The sequence below is a fragment of the Motacilla alba genome, chromosome 17, assembly GCF_015832195.1.
Source record: "Motacilla alba alba isolate MOTALB_02 chromosome 17, Motacilla_alba_V1.0_pri, whole genome shotgun sequence".
NCBI classification, from domain to species: Eukaryota; Metazoa; Chordata; class Aves; order Passeriformes; family Motacillidae; genus Motacilla; species Motacilla alba.
The window spans coordinates 970,753-987,884 of NC_052032.1; the positions used below are offsets into that span (position 1 = coordinate 970,753).

The 17,132-nt window shown below is 48.9% G+C and overlaps 1 protein-coding gene across 11 annotated transcripts in view; it reads right to left on the reverse strand.

Moving 5' to 3' along the window:
• The window catches only part of ZNF618 (zinc finger protein 618), a 147,222-nt gene that overhangs the window by 24,728 nt on the left and 105,362 nt on the right, over positions 1-17,132 (reverse strand). For 7 of the 11 annotated variants that reach the window (XM_038156725.1, XM_038156730.1, XM_038156719.1 and 4 more), the window contains 7 exons: positions 14,569-14,658; positions 13,182-13,217; positions 12,355-12,429; positions 11,276-11,365; positions 5,431-5,619; positions 2,650-2,733; positions 1,514-1,570 (listed from right to left, as the gene is read on the reverse strand). In XM_038156725.1, the coding sequence (XP_038012653.1) occupies positions 1,514-1,570; positions 2,650-2,733; positions 5,431-5,619; positions 11,276-11,365; positions 12,355-12,429; positions 13,182-13,217; positions 14,569-14,658 (621 nt within the window). The remainder of the gene's footprint in view (positions 1-1,513; positions 1,571-2,649; positions 2,734-5,430; positions 5,620-11,275; positions 11,366-12,354; positions 12,430-13,181; positions 13,218-14,568; positions 14,659-17,132) is intronic. The other 4 variants (XM_038156726.1, XM_038156722.1, XM_038156721.1 and 1 more) reach the window with 3 other exon arrangements.

The window sequence follows — 17,132 nt, forward strand, 5'->3', positions numbered from 1 at the left end:
TCCCTGCCTGGGAGAAATTTGCTGGCTGGAGCACAAGAGAGGACAAGCCAATGGTGCTAGAATCACCCCAGAGTTCCCATCCCACATGTGACACTGAGCCACATGAGGTTTGTCACACCCGCTGAGACACGGCCATAGAAAGAAGGAAAAGGAGGAGGCAAGGACATGTCAGCTCTTCCGAAAGGCAGCTGCAGAGAGCTCTGCCTGGACAGCTGAGCACACAGAGCTCTCCCGGCCTCTCTGACCACCAGTGACAAGCACGGTGACTGGTGATGCTCACCCAAGGCTGCTGCCAATGAGACCACTGGGACTCCTGAGAACTGGAAGGAATAAGAGGAGAAATGGCTTGGTGCAAGGGCTGGAAAAGAGCACTGAATGGGACATGTGGGAAGCAGCACAGAAATGGAGCCAAAGGGAAAAAACAGGGCTGGGGAAGAAAAGAGGATGCAGGATAGATAAAGGAAGGAAAAAGGAAAGAAGTTTACACATCCCCATGCACCAGCCTGGCTTTCAGGAGCATGTCATCTGCTTAATGCAGAAAGCAACTACTTCCACCAGAGCCCAACTGCCCTCAGACCAGACCTGGGCAGCTCACTAGAGTTCTGCAGGTTTCCTGCTCAGTCAAAGGTCTAAGTGAGCACCTTGCAGCTCCTCTGCAGCCTGCCAGGACCTCGACTGAGCCACTAAAATAAACTGACACTACATGTGGTGCAGACAGAAACACTCCTTACAGGGAAACAAGATGAGCAAATCACATGAAACTTGCTACTCAGCTTGTAAGAATTTCTGGTTTTGTTTTGGTTTTTGCTGTGAACTTTCACTCATATGCTTTAAATGTTGCAGTCCAGAAAGAAACAGATTGAGGAGGATGAGTGTGGTGTGAGCTGGTACAAGGAGATGGCAGGGAGCGTTTGGGAGATGTGACAGAGCAACAGTGGGTCAGTATTTAATAGTTCAGAAAGAACTGAAGGCTTGGACTGTTCAGTACAGCCACTGTTTGTGTTTCTTGTCAGTGCTTCCTGGACAGGTTCATGCTACAGGTTCGTCTTCCCTCCTGCAAAACTTGACAAGAGCAGCCAGCAGGTTTCTAATGCAGCTTTCATGACTTAAGGAATGAGCTGTCTGACAGGAAGGAAGATATTTCTGCCCTTCCTCTGTTGTACAAGGTTTGACAGGAATAAAATAGGTACAATCTCAGGCTGCTACTTTCCAGTGGCTCCAGAGGAGTCAGGGCCCCAGGTGGTGTATTGGCATTTACAGATGTGCACTTAAAGGCTTTGAAACCCTTCACAACACTGACAGTACCCCCAGAAGACAAGACATGAGCTGCTGAGAGGCAGGGCCACGTCCAGAGCTGCAGCCAGGCTGGCAACTCTGGTACTCAGTGACTACACTGCCTTAAGCCAGGTCTGACAGCCAGGCTGGGCTTACTGACCAGGGCCTGGGCAGCCCCAAGGACTCCTGAGTGTCCAGCAGGAACAGGACTAAGGGCCTGAAACAGAGACAAGCTCACCTGATGGGTTCTGCTTACACCTCTTTTCTTTAGGTTTTTCTGTCCCCGAATGACCAGCTGCAATTGTGGTGAATGATGGATTAGTACAGGATTTTTCCCCAAAACACAACACACAGTATTTTAGCAACAAACAACTTTTTCCCCATTTCCCGTCACCCACTCTGCTACCACATCCCTGCTTTTCAACATGGTTCCAGAAAGCCCCTTACTTGCTTCTGAGGCAGGTCTAACCCCCAACAGACACTGTGTAACCTGCTCCAGAGAGATATTCCACCCCTTACCTGACCATTCCAGCCAGAGGCATTGCCAACACCACATATTCTGCTTCTTTTGGATGGGGAATGGAGGGAGGCCAGGCTTTTCTGCTGGCATGTTATTTATCTCTGCAGCAAGATGCCAAATTGACATTTCATCTGGTCTGTCACTTTTGCTCCAATTAGGGAGCATGAAGAATGGTAGTGGCCCACTGGAAGGCCAGGCAATACACAAGCAGGATAAAAACGTTGCACAGAAAACTCTGGTGGATCTGAACAAAATTGTCTAGGCCACTGGTTATGTTCAGTTACTACCACATGGACTTAACACTGCAAGAAAACTGCACAAATGGAGGGGATTTTCATTCCTTCTAGCACAAGTATTTTGGTCTCACATACACACATCTGATTCACTGTGACCTCCATGCAGTGACTGCACAAACAGCTGGACATTGGTTACAGTGACATTTAAATAAACTGCCATGCTCAGCATCACTGTAACCTGCAAACTGCTCTTCTACCCACAGCCCTCAAACTTCTGCTACTTGCAAATGTCTTTGCTCCACCAGGACTGCACTGATACACAGACACAGCACAAGTACTGCTTGATCTCCATCTATCCTTTCTCCACATCTTGGCTCCCCTCTGAAAAATCTATGTTCAAGTACCTGGTCCTTGGCAGCAGGAATCCCACATGGCCTGTTTGACAGGGCTGGGGTGCCTGGAGCCTGGGGAGGAGGGAGAATAAGGCACTACCCCAGGAGGGCTGGCTGCCTGTGAGCTTGAACAAGGTACCCCATAATACATCAACATTCACTGAGCACAGCTAGATCCTGCTTGGAGAGGAACATGGAAGCAGCAGGAAAGGGTGACCACACTTACCACTGGAGTTCTGGGAATTGCTGTTTGTTTCTTCAAAGTTGTTTTGCACTTTGCCTTCCACTCTTCTGCTGAAAGCACTTTCTGCTGGGTGGAGAACAAAGCAGGAATGGTGACTGGTCAACACTGATGCAGAACCAGGCAGACAGGAGGCAAGACATGCTCCTGTGCCACATAATCACAGACCCTGAATACAGCAGAAAGGTCAAATACCTCGTTTTGGAGGCAAATGGGCCAGATTCAGTGAAGGGGTAACAGGTGGGTATTTTTCTTGAATGCCTTCTGGCTGAGGTGGCCTGGATTGGCTCTTAGGGAGCCCATGAACACCAGTCCTGACTGAACCAGAAAGGTCATGTCTTCCTCCCCTGCAAAAAAACCCAACCCTTATCTTACTCCTCCTTAAGGCAACAAGCAGCCCGTAACTCCTGTGAGCACAGGTGACCAGTCTGAGACTGAGTTCGGGGCCTCAGCACCACACCAAAGTGTCACCTACAGAAGCACTGTGCCAGCTTTCCTTGCGCTTCCCAGTCACCTGCACTCCCTTCCTAAACACCTTCCTGGAAATGTTGAAGCAGAGGCCTGAGGGGTTGTCTCAGGGCCTGCCCACCATGTCTGGAAAAGCTGTGTAAGATCCTCTGGCTCTGTGCTTCCCAAGAGTGCTCTTGTTCCCTGAGCCCCCTAGGCCCTGCTCCTGTCAGGGCCCTGCCCTCCCACTCCAGCCACGGCACCGGGCAGTTCCCAGGGACTGCACTGGGAGGCTCCTCCAGGGCACCCAGCTGCTTCCTGCCCCTGGCAGTGGCCACAGAGCCCTGAAGCATCCCTGAAGCATCCCTGCACAGCACAGCTCGGGGCCTCCCACCCTGCTCAAGCTGGTGTCACTCAGCACCAGCTCAACAGTGCAAGGAGGTCCTGTCTCACTTCACTGGGTCTGCAACATCCAGGCAAGTGGATTTACTGTGGTGGCTCAAAGGATAAACTAGAGATTAAAAAAAAAATGAACTGGCCAAAGCAATGTGTGTGGCCTGTGCTGGACAGGCCCCTGCCCTGCACTCTCATTCTGGAGCCCACTGGCACCTGAGGGCTTCACGTGGACACGGCCTGGCCTGGCTCTGCTGGGCCCAGCCTGCAGACTGGGCAGGGCTGGGGACACTAGTCTTTCATTCAGGAGTGATGGAAAAAAATCATTCACATTCCTGAAAAGTGGTGCCAGACCATGATTTTATTCCTGCAGACCACTGGAGTGGTCAGAACTGCTGTCAGGACTTGGCAGAGGCCCTGGGTCCCTGCAGGCTCCCAGGGCTGCAGCGTGGCTCACACACGTGGGCTTTGGGGCTACCAGAGACCTGAACTGAAGAAAGAGCACAGCCTGTGGATTTTGGCCCAGCCAGTCCTCAGTGGACCCTTCCAAGTCCTGAACAGGCTTCTCAAACTCTCAATCAACTACACTCCTGACTCCTAAAATTCAGGAGAACAAGCAAACTTGGTAACCAAATCAACTGAAACAGAAACATATCAAACAGGGCTGAAAAGGAACTGGAAACATTATCTACCTAAGCCAGTTGACAGATTAATAATAGAAACAAGAAGCCTTAAATAACAGGAAAATCAGACAGTGACAAAATGGTTTGGGGTCAACCCACCCCTCCCAAGAGACCTAGGTTCAAGTCCTGGCTTATGTCACAAGTGGAAGTGAGATGGAGGTCTCCAAAGACCTTTGTAAAGAATTTGCATGGTGGTTTTGCCTTCATCCTTTAGCTTCCCCCCCAAAACCTCCCCAAGTCTGGCAGTAAGAAAAATCTGTTTTAATGCACCTGCTTGGTCTTACTGTGTCTTTCCCACACTGAGAGGGCAGCTCGCTCTGTTCTTTTTCCTTGTATTGGAACATTTGAATGTAAAGTAAAATTCTCTGTATGGACCAAGTCCTTGGCAGCTGTGGGTATGTGTTATCCAACAAAACCCATCCTTGTTCAGCATCCATGGCGTCTCCCACCACAGCCACCTCTCATACTCAGCATCTGTTCATGCCAGACATTCTAGGGGTGTTTAAACACCAACTGATTGACCAGCCCTTCTTCTGCACCCAGATGGAATCTCTATCCATCAATCCCACAGACTTAAGAGGGTGCTTCCCAGTGGACTGCACATGGCACACTATGTTTCACATCCTATTTATTAACTGTTATTTACTGTTATTTTTCAGTAGTCTTCACATTCTTTCTTCTAATTTTTTTTTTTTTTAGGCTTGATCTTGTTTGGAAGGAGGAAACCGAGACAATGGGAGGATCAATCCTAACTTGCATTTTCTAACTCCTCAGTAATGGTTCTGTAATACTGAATTTTCTGTTTATCTCTTGGAGGTTCCAGTGGGGAATGGAGCACTGTGAAAACACCTGTACTCCATTTCACTTCCAAAGGCACAGGTCTAGCCCCGAGAATATCATCTTGATGGGAAACAAACACTAAATGCTAAACAAATGCTGAAAACCAACCAAAAATCCCCATTCCTGACAAGCCATTACACCAATCTTTGTCAGGAAGCTCTTCTCAGTTTGTGACACCAGGATTTGATACGGGATCTTTTGCACCTTGTGGTTACCACAATGTTTAACAATAATAACTTGTCACTGGGAAGGGATTATAAAGGATCAAATCCCCTCAACTGCTTCTGGGAGCAGCTTCTCTGGGACAGTCATGGATGGAGCAGACTGAGGCAGGAAGGGTAAAAGCCTGTCCAGGGCAGCACTGGAAACTGAGCAGCTCGGCAAGCTGAAAGGCAGTTGGTACCTGTGATGGCCTTGCTTCCTGGGGATCCGGAATTGGGAGCGCGGAACATCTGGGACTGGGAGGCGGGCGGGACGCCGGAGGGCGCGCGGTGCAGGAGGCTGGAGCAGCGGTTTATGGACGCCGGGGACTTTTTGCTGGACTGGCTCGCCTGTGTCTTCACTGCCACGAAGAGTGGAGATCGAGAGAACTCTGGATATGAACACTCAGAACTAGTGCCTGCACAGCCAGGGAGCTCCCAGAGCGGGGCCTGCTGGAGCTGCTGATCCACCGAGCCCCTGGGAGAGAGCTGGGCTCCCCCCTCGCCCAAGGGGACACTGGTGAAGCTCCTTAGTTCCCTTCTACACTTCTAACTGCCACATGACCAACCCATTCCTGCTCCTGCAGGAATCACCCCATCCATCCAGGAGCACTGTGTGATTGCCATGGCCTGGCTGGGGGCACCTGCAGCTCTGGTCTCCATTTCTATGGACTGAATTTTGGGAACAGGTTTCTAAACTACTCAGATCTCCGAGTACGGACAAGCTTACATCTTGGTTTCTTGAGCCTTGAATAAATCCTAGTGATCTCCAGCTATATTCCTTGTCTCTTTGACCAAATACAAAGAAAAGGGCATTGTTGAGAATGGAATGGAATGGAATTAGGAGGCAGAGTGAGTAAAAGCTTTTGGTCCCATCTCCAGACTGATGACATGTGGAAAAATTCTGAATATTACTGGGATATGCTCTTTGAAAGCATCTATATTTTGGTCTTTGCAGCACACAGTGAGGATCACCAGGAATTGCCAATGCCAAAAGTCACCTGAAATACCTTCAGGAGGACAGCCCTTCGTCTGGGCCACATGGATTAAATAAACCATTACAAAAGTGGAGAAACTGTCTAAGAACCCCCTTCACTCGTAAAGGGCCTCTTCTATGGAAATTTGGATACAGGCCCCAAAGCCCCAGTCTGACTTCAACCACCTGTCATGAAAAATCACTAACAAAGAAGGTTCAACTTACCCACAGCCCCAGCTCCCTACCAGTGATTTCTACAGTGATACTGTGGGATGCCTAAAGGTGGAGGGACAACAGCAGCACCTGAGTGAGTGAGAAATACTCATCCACACTGAGCAGCTCTCAGGGGAATGCCATGGCAGCACCACAGCCTAACTCTGAAACAGGGGAGAAGTCCCCCAGGCTGGGACAGGATGCTCATTTCCAAAATCCCAGGAGACTTTACAGACCTTGGCTGCGACTGGCTCTCACCTTCAGCAGCAGCACTGGGGACTGGGAGTGTGTATATTCACAGGGTGTTGCAATTCCAGGGGTTTTGATTCACTTGCTCTGACACATAGCCCCAAGCTGACATTTCCTCACATGTCAGTGTGGTTCTGCAGGAAATTATGCACTGGTTTTCTTAGTTTAGTCAGGATACTTCTCTGCTTGGTCTCCAGCCAGATAAAAAGGCAGAAGGCTTGTTTTGCTCTCTGTGCTTCCTTTCAATCTCCATGGATAATCCTCCTCCAGCTGCTGCCAAACTGCCAGCAAAAATGTAGCCAGATATGAAAATTTCCAGCTTGTGGATCATCTGCTTTCCATGAGGATCATTCCTACCAATGTCTGCTTTATTTCCCATCAATGTCATGAGGAACAGCCATCAGCAACTCTTCAGTGCCAGACACAGAGAGCATCACTGCACATCCTCTGCAGCCCAGATACTGCTCTGGGATGTGACAACAGAAGTCTCAATGCTATGATGACCTCCAAAATTTCTTCTTCTTCCTCCCAAATGAAACAAATAGTACATCTTCAAACTGAGACCCCACAGAGAAGGCTGCTCCAGCTGACACTAGGCAGAGAGAGTTTTGAGCAGCAATGCAAGACAGACAAAGGAACACCAATTCTATCAGTCTGGAGGAAGCTAACAGTTCATTGGGAAAAAAATGTTTGGTCTGTAGTTCATCAGATGCCAAATTCCTTCTGAAGGCTAGGCAACACAGGTAGAGAGCATCACATGGCTCCTCTGCTCTGCTCTGGAAAAGTCATCTTCACTGTGGAACTCATGGCCTCAGGCTGATGAAAAGGCCAAGATGTTTCTAAAAATGAAAATCCTGAGTTGCTGAATGGCCACAAAAACCTCCTGTCTGAAAATCTGCAGCAAGACTGGAGACAGCACCAGGGCAGCTGACCTCGTAACTGCTGCTGTGGAGCTTTTCAAACCCTCTCAGAAGGCAGTGGAGACCCATCCCAGTGGAGGCTGCAGTGATGTGGAGGGTGATTCTAACTGCAGGGCCTGCAGTCAGTCAGCTCAGGGCTTTGTGCTGCAGCCCTGCAACATGGCCCAGGGTGTGCTGAAGGACATACTTGATGCAGGAGATGCTGAGAACAGTGGGGGCTCCAGCCTGGCAGCAGGAAAAGCTTGGTCACTGCTGTGCTTGGCTGCAGAGGAGCTCCCAGGGGGACTCTGTGGCTGAAGAGGCTGAGGTGCTCCTCGGGGAGCAATCAGGAATTTCCAAGGGGATCAGGAAGGCAGTGCCAGCTCTCAGATCCTTCCTGACCCAGTGCTGGTGCCTGCCCTGCCCAAGGGTGGAGGACAGACTGGAGAACACTCAGAGGAGGAGACAAGAAGATGACCAAGGGCCAAGAACAGCAGAGCTTACAATGAAACACAAATCACTCCTAGAGAGCAGGCTAGGCCAGGTCTAGGAAGGACAGAAACTCAGTAACGTAGTCCTCCTTCACTGAGCACACAAGGTTATAAATAGGACCTAGTGCTCAAAGCTACAGCTGGCTAATTTTAGCCTTAATTTAGTGGAGGCAATAATTCATCAAAATAATTACCTTATGTGATTGCTGCATTTTCTGTCACTCAAAAGCAAGATTAGATGTCTCTCTAAAGCCTATCTGTGTGCAATTCAACCATGGCAATCCTACAGAATGTGTTTCTCCAGGCAGTCCAAAGATCACAGTGGTCCCTCCTGGCTTTCCTGGTTTTAGGAAGACCTTTAAGTACTGTGATTGACAAGCTGTGACAAGCCACATCCAGCCTGGCCTTGGGCACTGCTGGGGATCCAGGGGCAGCCACAGCTTCTCTGGGCACCCTGTGCCAGGGCCTCACCACCCAATTCCTAATTGGATACTTAGAACTTCTTCCCGAAATCCCATCTAACCTCATCCACTAATAGTGTGAAGCCATTCCCCTTGTTCTGTCACTTCATGCCCTGAACAGTCTCTCTCCATCCTTCTAAACAATCCCAACAGCCTAGCCCCAGCAAACGTGGTTCAATCAGCTCCATCTAACACAGCAGCCAGAGCCTGAAGGAGGACAGGAACATCTCTCAACCCTCCCCCATGAATCTCCATTCAGAAATGTTTCTAAAACTGGGACAATGAATGTGCCTATAATCCACTTTTACTTTTTGGAAACCGCCTCTGACAGCCTTCTTGGAAAGAGTGAATATGTTGACAGAAACAGCATAAGAATATTATTTTTAAAGAGTCATAGCCCAGTTCTAATCTTATGAAAAAGCCCCTACTCCTCACTCAGAAGAAGGAACTTTGGAAGGAGACATTTGGCATTAACAATTCCAGGGAAGCCCACAGCAAAGCTCTCTTTTTCAGACAGCAGCTATCCAGCAGCTCTGACCAGAAATTATCCTGCAAGATGCTACTGAAGCTGCAAGATATAATCCCTTGTTTTACCCATTTTCAATGACCTTTCATTCATTATGACAGAAAATCAGAAACACAGGCTCTGGAAGAGAAGCTTGCACTCCAGCAGAGACCCAGACAGCTGAACTGGTGATGATGAAGGGCTTTCCTCACCCATTTCCACTATGGCTGAATTTTCAGCATTTGCCTTATAACCAGAAGAATGAGACCACAATAAAGACACAGTCTCAGCTTTACTTATTCTGACTGCAAGGACTCAAGAAAAGCCAGCTGTGCTTTTCAAAATCAGGTGTTAACAGCTGCCTCACAGGACCTTGGATTTTGGGAGGAACGGAGTCTGAGCAGCAGAAAAGTGTGAGGATGTACTGGCCAGCCTGCCTCAGGAGCTCACCATGCCCTCTCCCATATCCTCATCAGGATTAGTGGCTCGTCATTGTAAATCATAAATCTTACTGGTCATGGGAACTAGGAGAGGAAAAAAGAGGTTAAAAAAAAAAGGAAAAAGAGAAGTTTATGGGGAGGGCATTAAACCTTATGAAAATACTATCTTGACCTGATCTTGAGTGTCCTCACAGTTAAAGATACTTGAAAGGACTGGAAACCCATCTGCACAGCTCAGGGCCTGCTGATCTAGCCTGCAGCAGGGGCAGCTTCTTTTCTTTTGTTGCAGAAATGATGGTGCAAGAATGGCCTCAAGCCCAGCACTCAGAACATGCTTCCTCCTCCAGAACTGGGGCAGGGCCTGGGGGGGCCACTGGAATTGTAGGGCCCACTGCAGGCACACTCCTCCCAGAGAAACACAGCTGGGGATTCTTTTCTGCTGGAGAGCCTGGACTGGAACCAGCAGGTCAGGTATTACTACAGCTGGTGAGGAAGGTGGAAGACACCAGTGGTAATAAATCACCTTGAAATTGGAAGCACTGGAAAGGTAAGAATTAGCTAGAGCTGAGCAAAGCCCAGTGCTCACTGCACACTGCTCCTGAGCTCTCTGCAGGGGCAGCAGAGACCCCAGAGCCCTGCTGTCCAAGGGCCCCTCTGTGGCAGGAGATGGACCCACTGCTGGTCACCAATGTTTTCAGCCTGAAGGCTGAAAACATCTCAGTGAAGGGGTGGAGCTTCCATGGGCAGGCAACCACAGGACTAACTGCAGTGTGTGCAATCGTCAGCACTGGGGCAGCTCCTTCAGCAGATGGCAGATAACAAGATCAGCTTTGTGATGCTGATGTTGGACACGTATTTTATGTCCTGAACCTTCTACCATGGTCCATATCTAAGCTTCAGAGAGCCTGCATGGCACCTGTCAAGGGCCACCAAACCTTAAAAGTGACAGTCTGGTGGACCATGTTCCCATAAACCAAAGGGTGCCTCACTATAATCCCTTAAAAACCCAATTCCCGGGGATTTTGGGGTGGACGCGCCCTCTGCCGGCTGCAGCAGCAGGCTGATGAGCTCATCCCATCCCTCATCCTCCTCTCCATCATCCCAAACGCTGGAGCAGCACACCCCAGGCACCCAGTAAAGCTCAGGGCAGCGCTGGGAAGGGAGCAGGAAGTTCAGCTGTAAAGGACTTCTCTGCAGACTATGAAAGTATTCAAATCCAGCAGGTAGCAAAAATTTCTCTCAACATGTTTAGTCAAATTTTGCACTGAATTACACTGAACTGCTCATTAAAGCCTTCCCTCTGTGCGGGGAGTGCAGACCACACTGCTGTGCAGTTTGTTGACAGTTGCCTTGTCCTGAGCTCCCTGAAATAAATAATTTATTGAGTGTGATTCAGTGGCAAGCTGCTGAGGTCATTTAAGTGATTTTGAAACTAGTTTTAACTCACTGCTTGAAATAATTCCCCAGAAGCTCATAGAAAGATGCTTCTTCTCTCACATGTATGTTTACTTATTATTTAGGGGAGTATAAAAATGTTGTGCATCTCTGCAGTTAACAAGAGCCTAAACCATAAACCCCACAAGGAACATGTGTAGAATTCCATGGGCTGGGGTAGGAGCCCAGAGACATTCCAGACCTAACAGTGTCCCTGTGAGAGGGGATCCCAGCTCAGCTTTACAGTGCTCAGCACATGATCTGTGTCCTGCCCACTGCAATTCCACAGCTATAGGGGAAGGATCCCCAAAGTGAAGTCTGTCCTGACAGCCTGGTGCTTCCCAGAGCCCTGGAGGTGTCAGCCCTGCAGCAATACTCACTGATGGGAGCGTGCAGAGCCACGTGCTCTTGGTAGGGAGTGTAGTACTTGTACTGCTTGCCACAAAACTCACAGGTGTAATTGCCAGTTTCTGTGAAATGAACAAGGACAAAGGTCAGGAAAGAGGCCAACCCTCTTACACAACTCCCAGGTTGTTTTTACAGAGAAACTGGTCAGATCACACAAACATTCCTCATGCATGTGGAACTTGCCTGCCCTGTAATCCACACATCCTTTTCCCAAGAAAGGAAACAGTTCAAAACAGAGTGATGGACCATGCAAAAGTCCAATAGAACTGAACAATATTCAGAAGATTACCCCAAAATTACAACAAGTAAGTGTGCAAAACAAGGGAGAGAATCCAATTCTGAAGTCTGTATTACAGTTGACACAGTTCTGTCCTCTGGTTACAGAAGGTCTGGGATGTGTGGACAACAGGAACAGGCAAACCAGGAAACAAACAGTCAGGTTCAAGTATTAGAGAACTTTCATTTGGGGTTGCGGAGTTCTCTTGCAGCAGAAGGGGCTTTTCTGGAGTAACTGTGATCATTCCTGCTTTAGGGACACTGGAAATAATGGAGTGTAACCACACACTTACACCTCCTCCTCTTGCCAGTGCTGGGAGTACAGAACTGGCAGCAAGCTGCAAGATGAAGGAAAATCTATGGATAATCAAATGTTTCCAAAATGGAAAGTTCAGGGAAATGCTTTGGCAAAACCTGTTGCTCTCTCTGTTTCCCTCTGCTCTGTTTGAGGATCCACCACAAAGGCAGTGTGAATGAATCACCTGCCAGCTCCCAGTGCACCTTCAAGCCCTCTCTCATCCCTGCCAGATTGCTTTTCCCTGAACTTCCCTCCCCGTCTCTTTGCAGAGCTCTTGAGCAGAACACATCACAAAGCTGCAGTTCTTAGGCCAGGGCTGTTGGTGTTTGATGCTCCTTAGAGCCTGAACATACCTGTGAGCACCCAAATCCCAACCCCGCTGTGTAACAGTGCTTCCTGCTTTGTCTAGAGGTACTGCAGCCAAAGGCAGTGAAGCCCTAAGCTTTACTTTTTATTTGAAACAATAGTAACTCTTACTTGGCCCAATCTTCTGGAAGGGTTCGGGCTCCTCCTCCTTCACCTCGTCGGCGATGACGGCCTGGTCGTAGGGGTCTGCAAGAGAACAGAACCAGAGGACAGCTGACAACACCTCAGCTCTGCCTTCTACAGCTGCATGGGCACTGAATGCTCCTGCCCCTGTAATCACATTTCCATCTGTAACAGGATTGGAAAACAGGAAAGATAAACCAGTGACCCCTCTGTCTGACTTGTCCATCCTCCTCTTCCTCAGGAGCCCCAGGACTACCCCTGTTCCCAGCCCACTAACAGGCCTTGTAGGAATTAATGTTTAAAAAATGCAGAGAAAAACTGAATGAATACATTGCAAAGTCTGATCCATTTTTCCTGATCTTCTTGCAGGGAATCTCCCCTCTAATGCTGCTGAACTGGCTGACAGCAGGCATGGCAATGCAGTCTGCAGGCATATCACCTATCAAATACCAACCTGGAACTTCTACCAGCTAACAGCACAGCTAGCAACAAATCACAACCCAACCTACTTTAGAGAAGAATTTGGTGTATGCCTTGAACAATTTACAAGATCACCACCAACATGAAACACCTGCTTCTTTGATTGTCTGAAGCCTGACCAAATGTGTGTGCAACAAAAGCCTGGTATCTGCTAGGGCTGGGCATCAACCTACTGGCTGTAGACACTGGGGAGGGAGAGAGGATGCTCCCTGTCCCACTGCAATCCCTGACAAAACTCCTTTGACTCCTACCAGTTCAGAATCGACCTGCTGTGTCTGAACTACTGAATGTTGAAAAGGTTTGTGAAATAAAGCACACGAAGGAGCTTGGCTTACCTGCCCGGTTTTCTGGGGCCCCTTCCACACTAAAAACTAACACAGAATAGAAGAAGGAGGGGAAGAAACAAAACAGAAATTAAATCCTCTTAAATGGTCTTGTTTTCCTCCTGCATTTCACATACTGCTGCAGCACATTTCAGCCCCACTGAACAAACCAGGCTTTGTGCCCCAGTCCCTCCTCTTCCCAGCAGCATCCTCACAGGACCTGGTTGAGCATGCCCAGCCCTAATACACACAGATGCTCAAGGCCTTTGTTCTGACCCTGACACAGCCCCAGGTGGAGTTCAGGTGCACAGCTGCCTCACCCCTGCATGTGCTGGAACACAGCAGCCCCAGGGAGGAGCTGGGACAGTCCTTGCACACACAGGGAGCTCTTTCCAAACCCTCTCGTGGACCTTGGCAGAGCTTCCTGAGACATTTCTGACTGAGGTAGCCATATTCCCCTCACACTGACTGTCAGTGCCACTAATTTTCTTCTGGGTTGCCACAGGAGGAAGAGAGCTGGCAGTGGTGCCCTGCAGGAGAACAATGGCTGTCCTTAGAGCATGTTCAGATGTCCACATTTCCCAGGTAAACACAACCATTTTTTTTTGGACAACCATGTATTGTGAAAAAACACTTGCTTTTCTGAGACAGCCCAGCCGTTCAAAACCTGCTGCTCTCCAAGCAGCCTCTTTCTAGAACTCACCTTGGCCAAGTGAGGAGCAGTACTGCCAGGCTTGCAGCACACACAGGGAAGGTCTGGAATATCTGTGGGCTCCCAGGTGAGGAGCTTTAAATATTCAGTAAGCAGGGGGAAAGCCAGCATGTTGATACTTCATTTTCCCCAATGCAGAATAAAGAAATACTGCTTGTGGCAGTGAGTGTCTGCTTCTGTCCAGGTGTCACCAGCCTAGGCCACATCTACAGTCACCCTTTAAGGGCCACTGACAACTTCATCAGTTCACTACCACAGTCATTAATAAAAATCAAAGTTCCCAACTCTGAAATCTGAAATACTTCACAGAGAAGTACGTTGGGAACAAACTTGTAAATTCAGAAACCAAAAAGCAACCAACTTCTTCCCAGCAAATAATCAGGCTGACCATTTACCTCAAGGTACTCAGTCCCAGGATCTCCATCCTAACCATGAACCTCACTGCAGACACACTGCAAGGTCCCTTGGTCCCAGCACAGGTGTTGTTTTTATGCATACAAAGAGAATCAGGCACAGCAAACTCCTTCCTGCAGTGCCTGTAGACTGTGCCTCCATGGCAAAGACAGGTGACCCACGCAGTGCCATGTCCTGCACAGCACAGGCCACACGCTCCTGCAGAGCCGCATTTTGCTTTCCCAAAGACTTCTCAGCCTAGTTCAGGTGTCTGAGTGTCAAAACATTACTCACCATCCACGGCATGTAGGTCTCTGTGCTCTTGGAAGCAGCTATAGTATTTATATTTTTTCCCACAAATGTCACACGTGTACCTAAAATTGTCTGTAGGAAGAAGAAAACAGACCAGTTTAGAAACTCTGAGGTGAAAGGCAAGCACTGCAACCACACTGGTCAATCAGACACCCCCATGCACTGACACATCCCACGTGCTCTGTCAGGTCTCTAAGGCACACAGACAACCGCTGCCTCACACTGTTCCCCCTGGCCCACACTATATGGTTTGGGGCATATTCTGATTTATTTCCTCTTCAGACAGCTCTTCTCTCCAGGGCAGACCCCACAGACTGCACAGCAATGAGGATGCAGGGCAGCAGGCCCTGCTGGCATCTCCTTTGGAAGTTCAGGGCTCAGCAAGTTCAGGGACAAGCACCTGTTGGTCAGGATGGGAACAAAGGGGCAGAACTAAGCACAGAACCAATGTATGAGCACACACCTGCTTCTTACTGCTGCTGTTTACTAATTCCCAACTGCACCCAGGATCTGTCAGAACCAACAAACCCAGGACATCCAACAACCCAAGGCACACAGGACAGTAAGATGCTCAGTGAAGGCAGGGCTGATGAAGCTTGGTTTCATATCTATTTGGTCCCTACACCCCATCACTTCATCCTAGCATCAACCAACCCTTCACCTCAGCTGTGTGGGACAAACAGATGTAAAACAGCTCCAAGTGTTTATGGATCTGGTTTGTTCAGAATGGGGATCAGTGTCTTTAGCTCAGCTATCACATCAAGAGGAGGATGTGATAGAGGAGGATTTCCTGATCAGCTTGGTGGGGTGTTTCCCCCTCTGCTGCCTGACACACCCTGGGGTGCCTTTCCTGAGCAGTCACCCCACCTGTCAGACAACCCCAGGCCAATGGCTTGGTGCTATGAGCCCACAGCAAAGTGGCAAACATAATGAAGTCCACGGCAAACACAGTGAAACACATTGGTTTGTACAGCCACAAAGGATCCTGAAACCAGTGTGTTTCCTTCCCAGCAGGAGCAAGGAGTGCAGGCAGCAGCTCCCAGGGCTCCACAGAGGACCTGCCATTCAGGGAGCTCCCCTGCAGCAATGCAGTTGTATCCATGTATTCCTACTGTCAGCAAAGTTAAAGCCTTGTTTTTACCTCTTCCACGCTGTGTTCAAACACACCAGACTGTGCACATTAAGTAAGCTCTCATTTTATTTCTCTATCATTTTACTTCTAAAATCACTCCCTATTTTAAGCTTTGATATATTGGTACAGTGCAATCACTCACTTGGGTTCACTGCTCAGTCCAGCAGCACTGGGGGTTCAGCACTAAATAAAGGATCACTGTCACCCTTTATTCAGAGTGACTGTAGAAGCCATGATGATCTAGCAGAGAAAAATGCCAAATCTAAATGGTGTTAAACATCTGGGCACTGGAACTTTACCTCTGTGACTAAAAAATATTTGTATCTTAATCAGAGCACAGCAGGGCTAAACTAGAGTTAAGGGCTTTTTAGAAGTCTAGGCTGGACAAGGGAGGAGACAGAGACTCTCTGCACAGACAATGCATGGCTCCAGGGATAGGAGGAGGAGCAGCAGAACACACCTGTAAGAACATTCCAGTGGCAAATGCTCTGGCAAGGCACGTTTAACTGTGTTTGCTCCATTATGTGATCTTGTGAGGCTCCTTGTGTGGTCACAAAACGGTGCTGAGGGCCTCCCTCTACCCCGGGCCCTCTCCCACAATGAAGAGGATCAATGATAGCTGCTGAGTATCTGTGTAGCTGTTGCAAAACCCCCCAGACAATTAGCACAGTCAATTAGCAAGTCAAGTAGCAGAAAAACCCTAACTTGGCATCAGTCCCATCTCAATGGGTGTCCTCAAACCAAGGAACCAACCTCCTTTTTGAAGTGCAATGAGCTCTACAGGACCAACTGAAGAATAACTCTTTCAAAGCAGTCCCAAAGACCAGGCACCTTCACATTCAGAGAACAAAAACTATTATGGCCTTAGTTTGGAAGAAAAGAGCTCAGTAAATAATAAGACTTGTTAGAACAGAAGAAAACTAACTAACACACCATTCCACAGGGCCAGGCATGGCTACCTGTGGTCCCTGTCACACAGGGGGATCTTACTGTCCCTAGCAGAGCCCATGCTGGGAGTGGGCACTTCTTCCCTTGGCAGTGCAGGGAGCATGAAACATGTAATAAGTGCAACAGCACAGCCCCGGGGAAGAGGGGTTTGCTGCTGTTGTTAGGGGACTGTCCCCACAGGCAGAAGGATCTCCAGGGATTACAAAGAAGTAAGATTTTGTTCCAGCTGGTCCAGCTTGGCAGTGATCTCCTGGGCTCTGTAGGAGAGAACACCCAGCAAACAGTGCCCAACCTCAGAGACAGGAGTTTACAGAGAATTCACAAAGAGCTGCCCATGTGCAGCCAAGCTTTACCTCTCTGAACAGCAGTCCCTGCTGAGGCTGCTCCCAAGAGCCAGGCCCCCTCCTCCTCACCCAGTACAGCCATCTCTGCTGACAGCCTTCCAACACGCCCAGCACTGACCCCA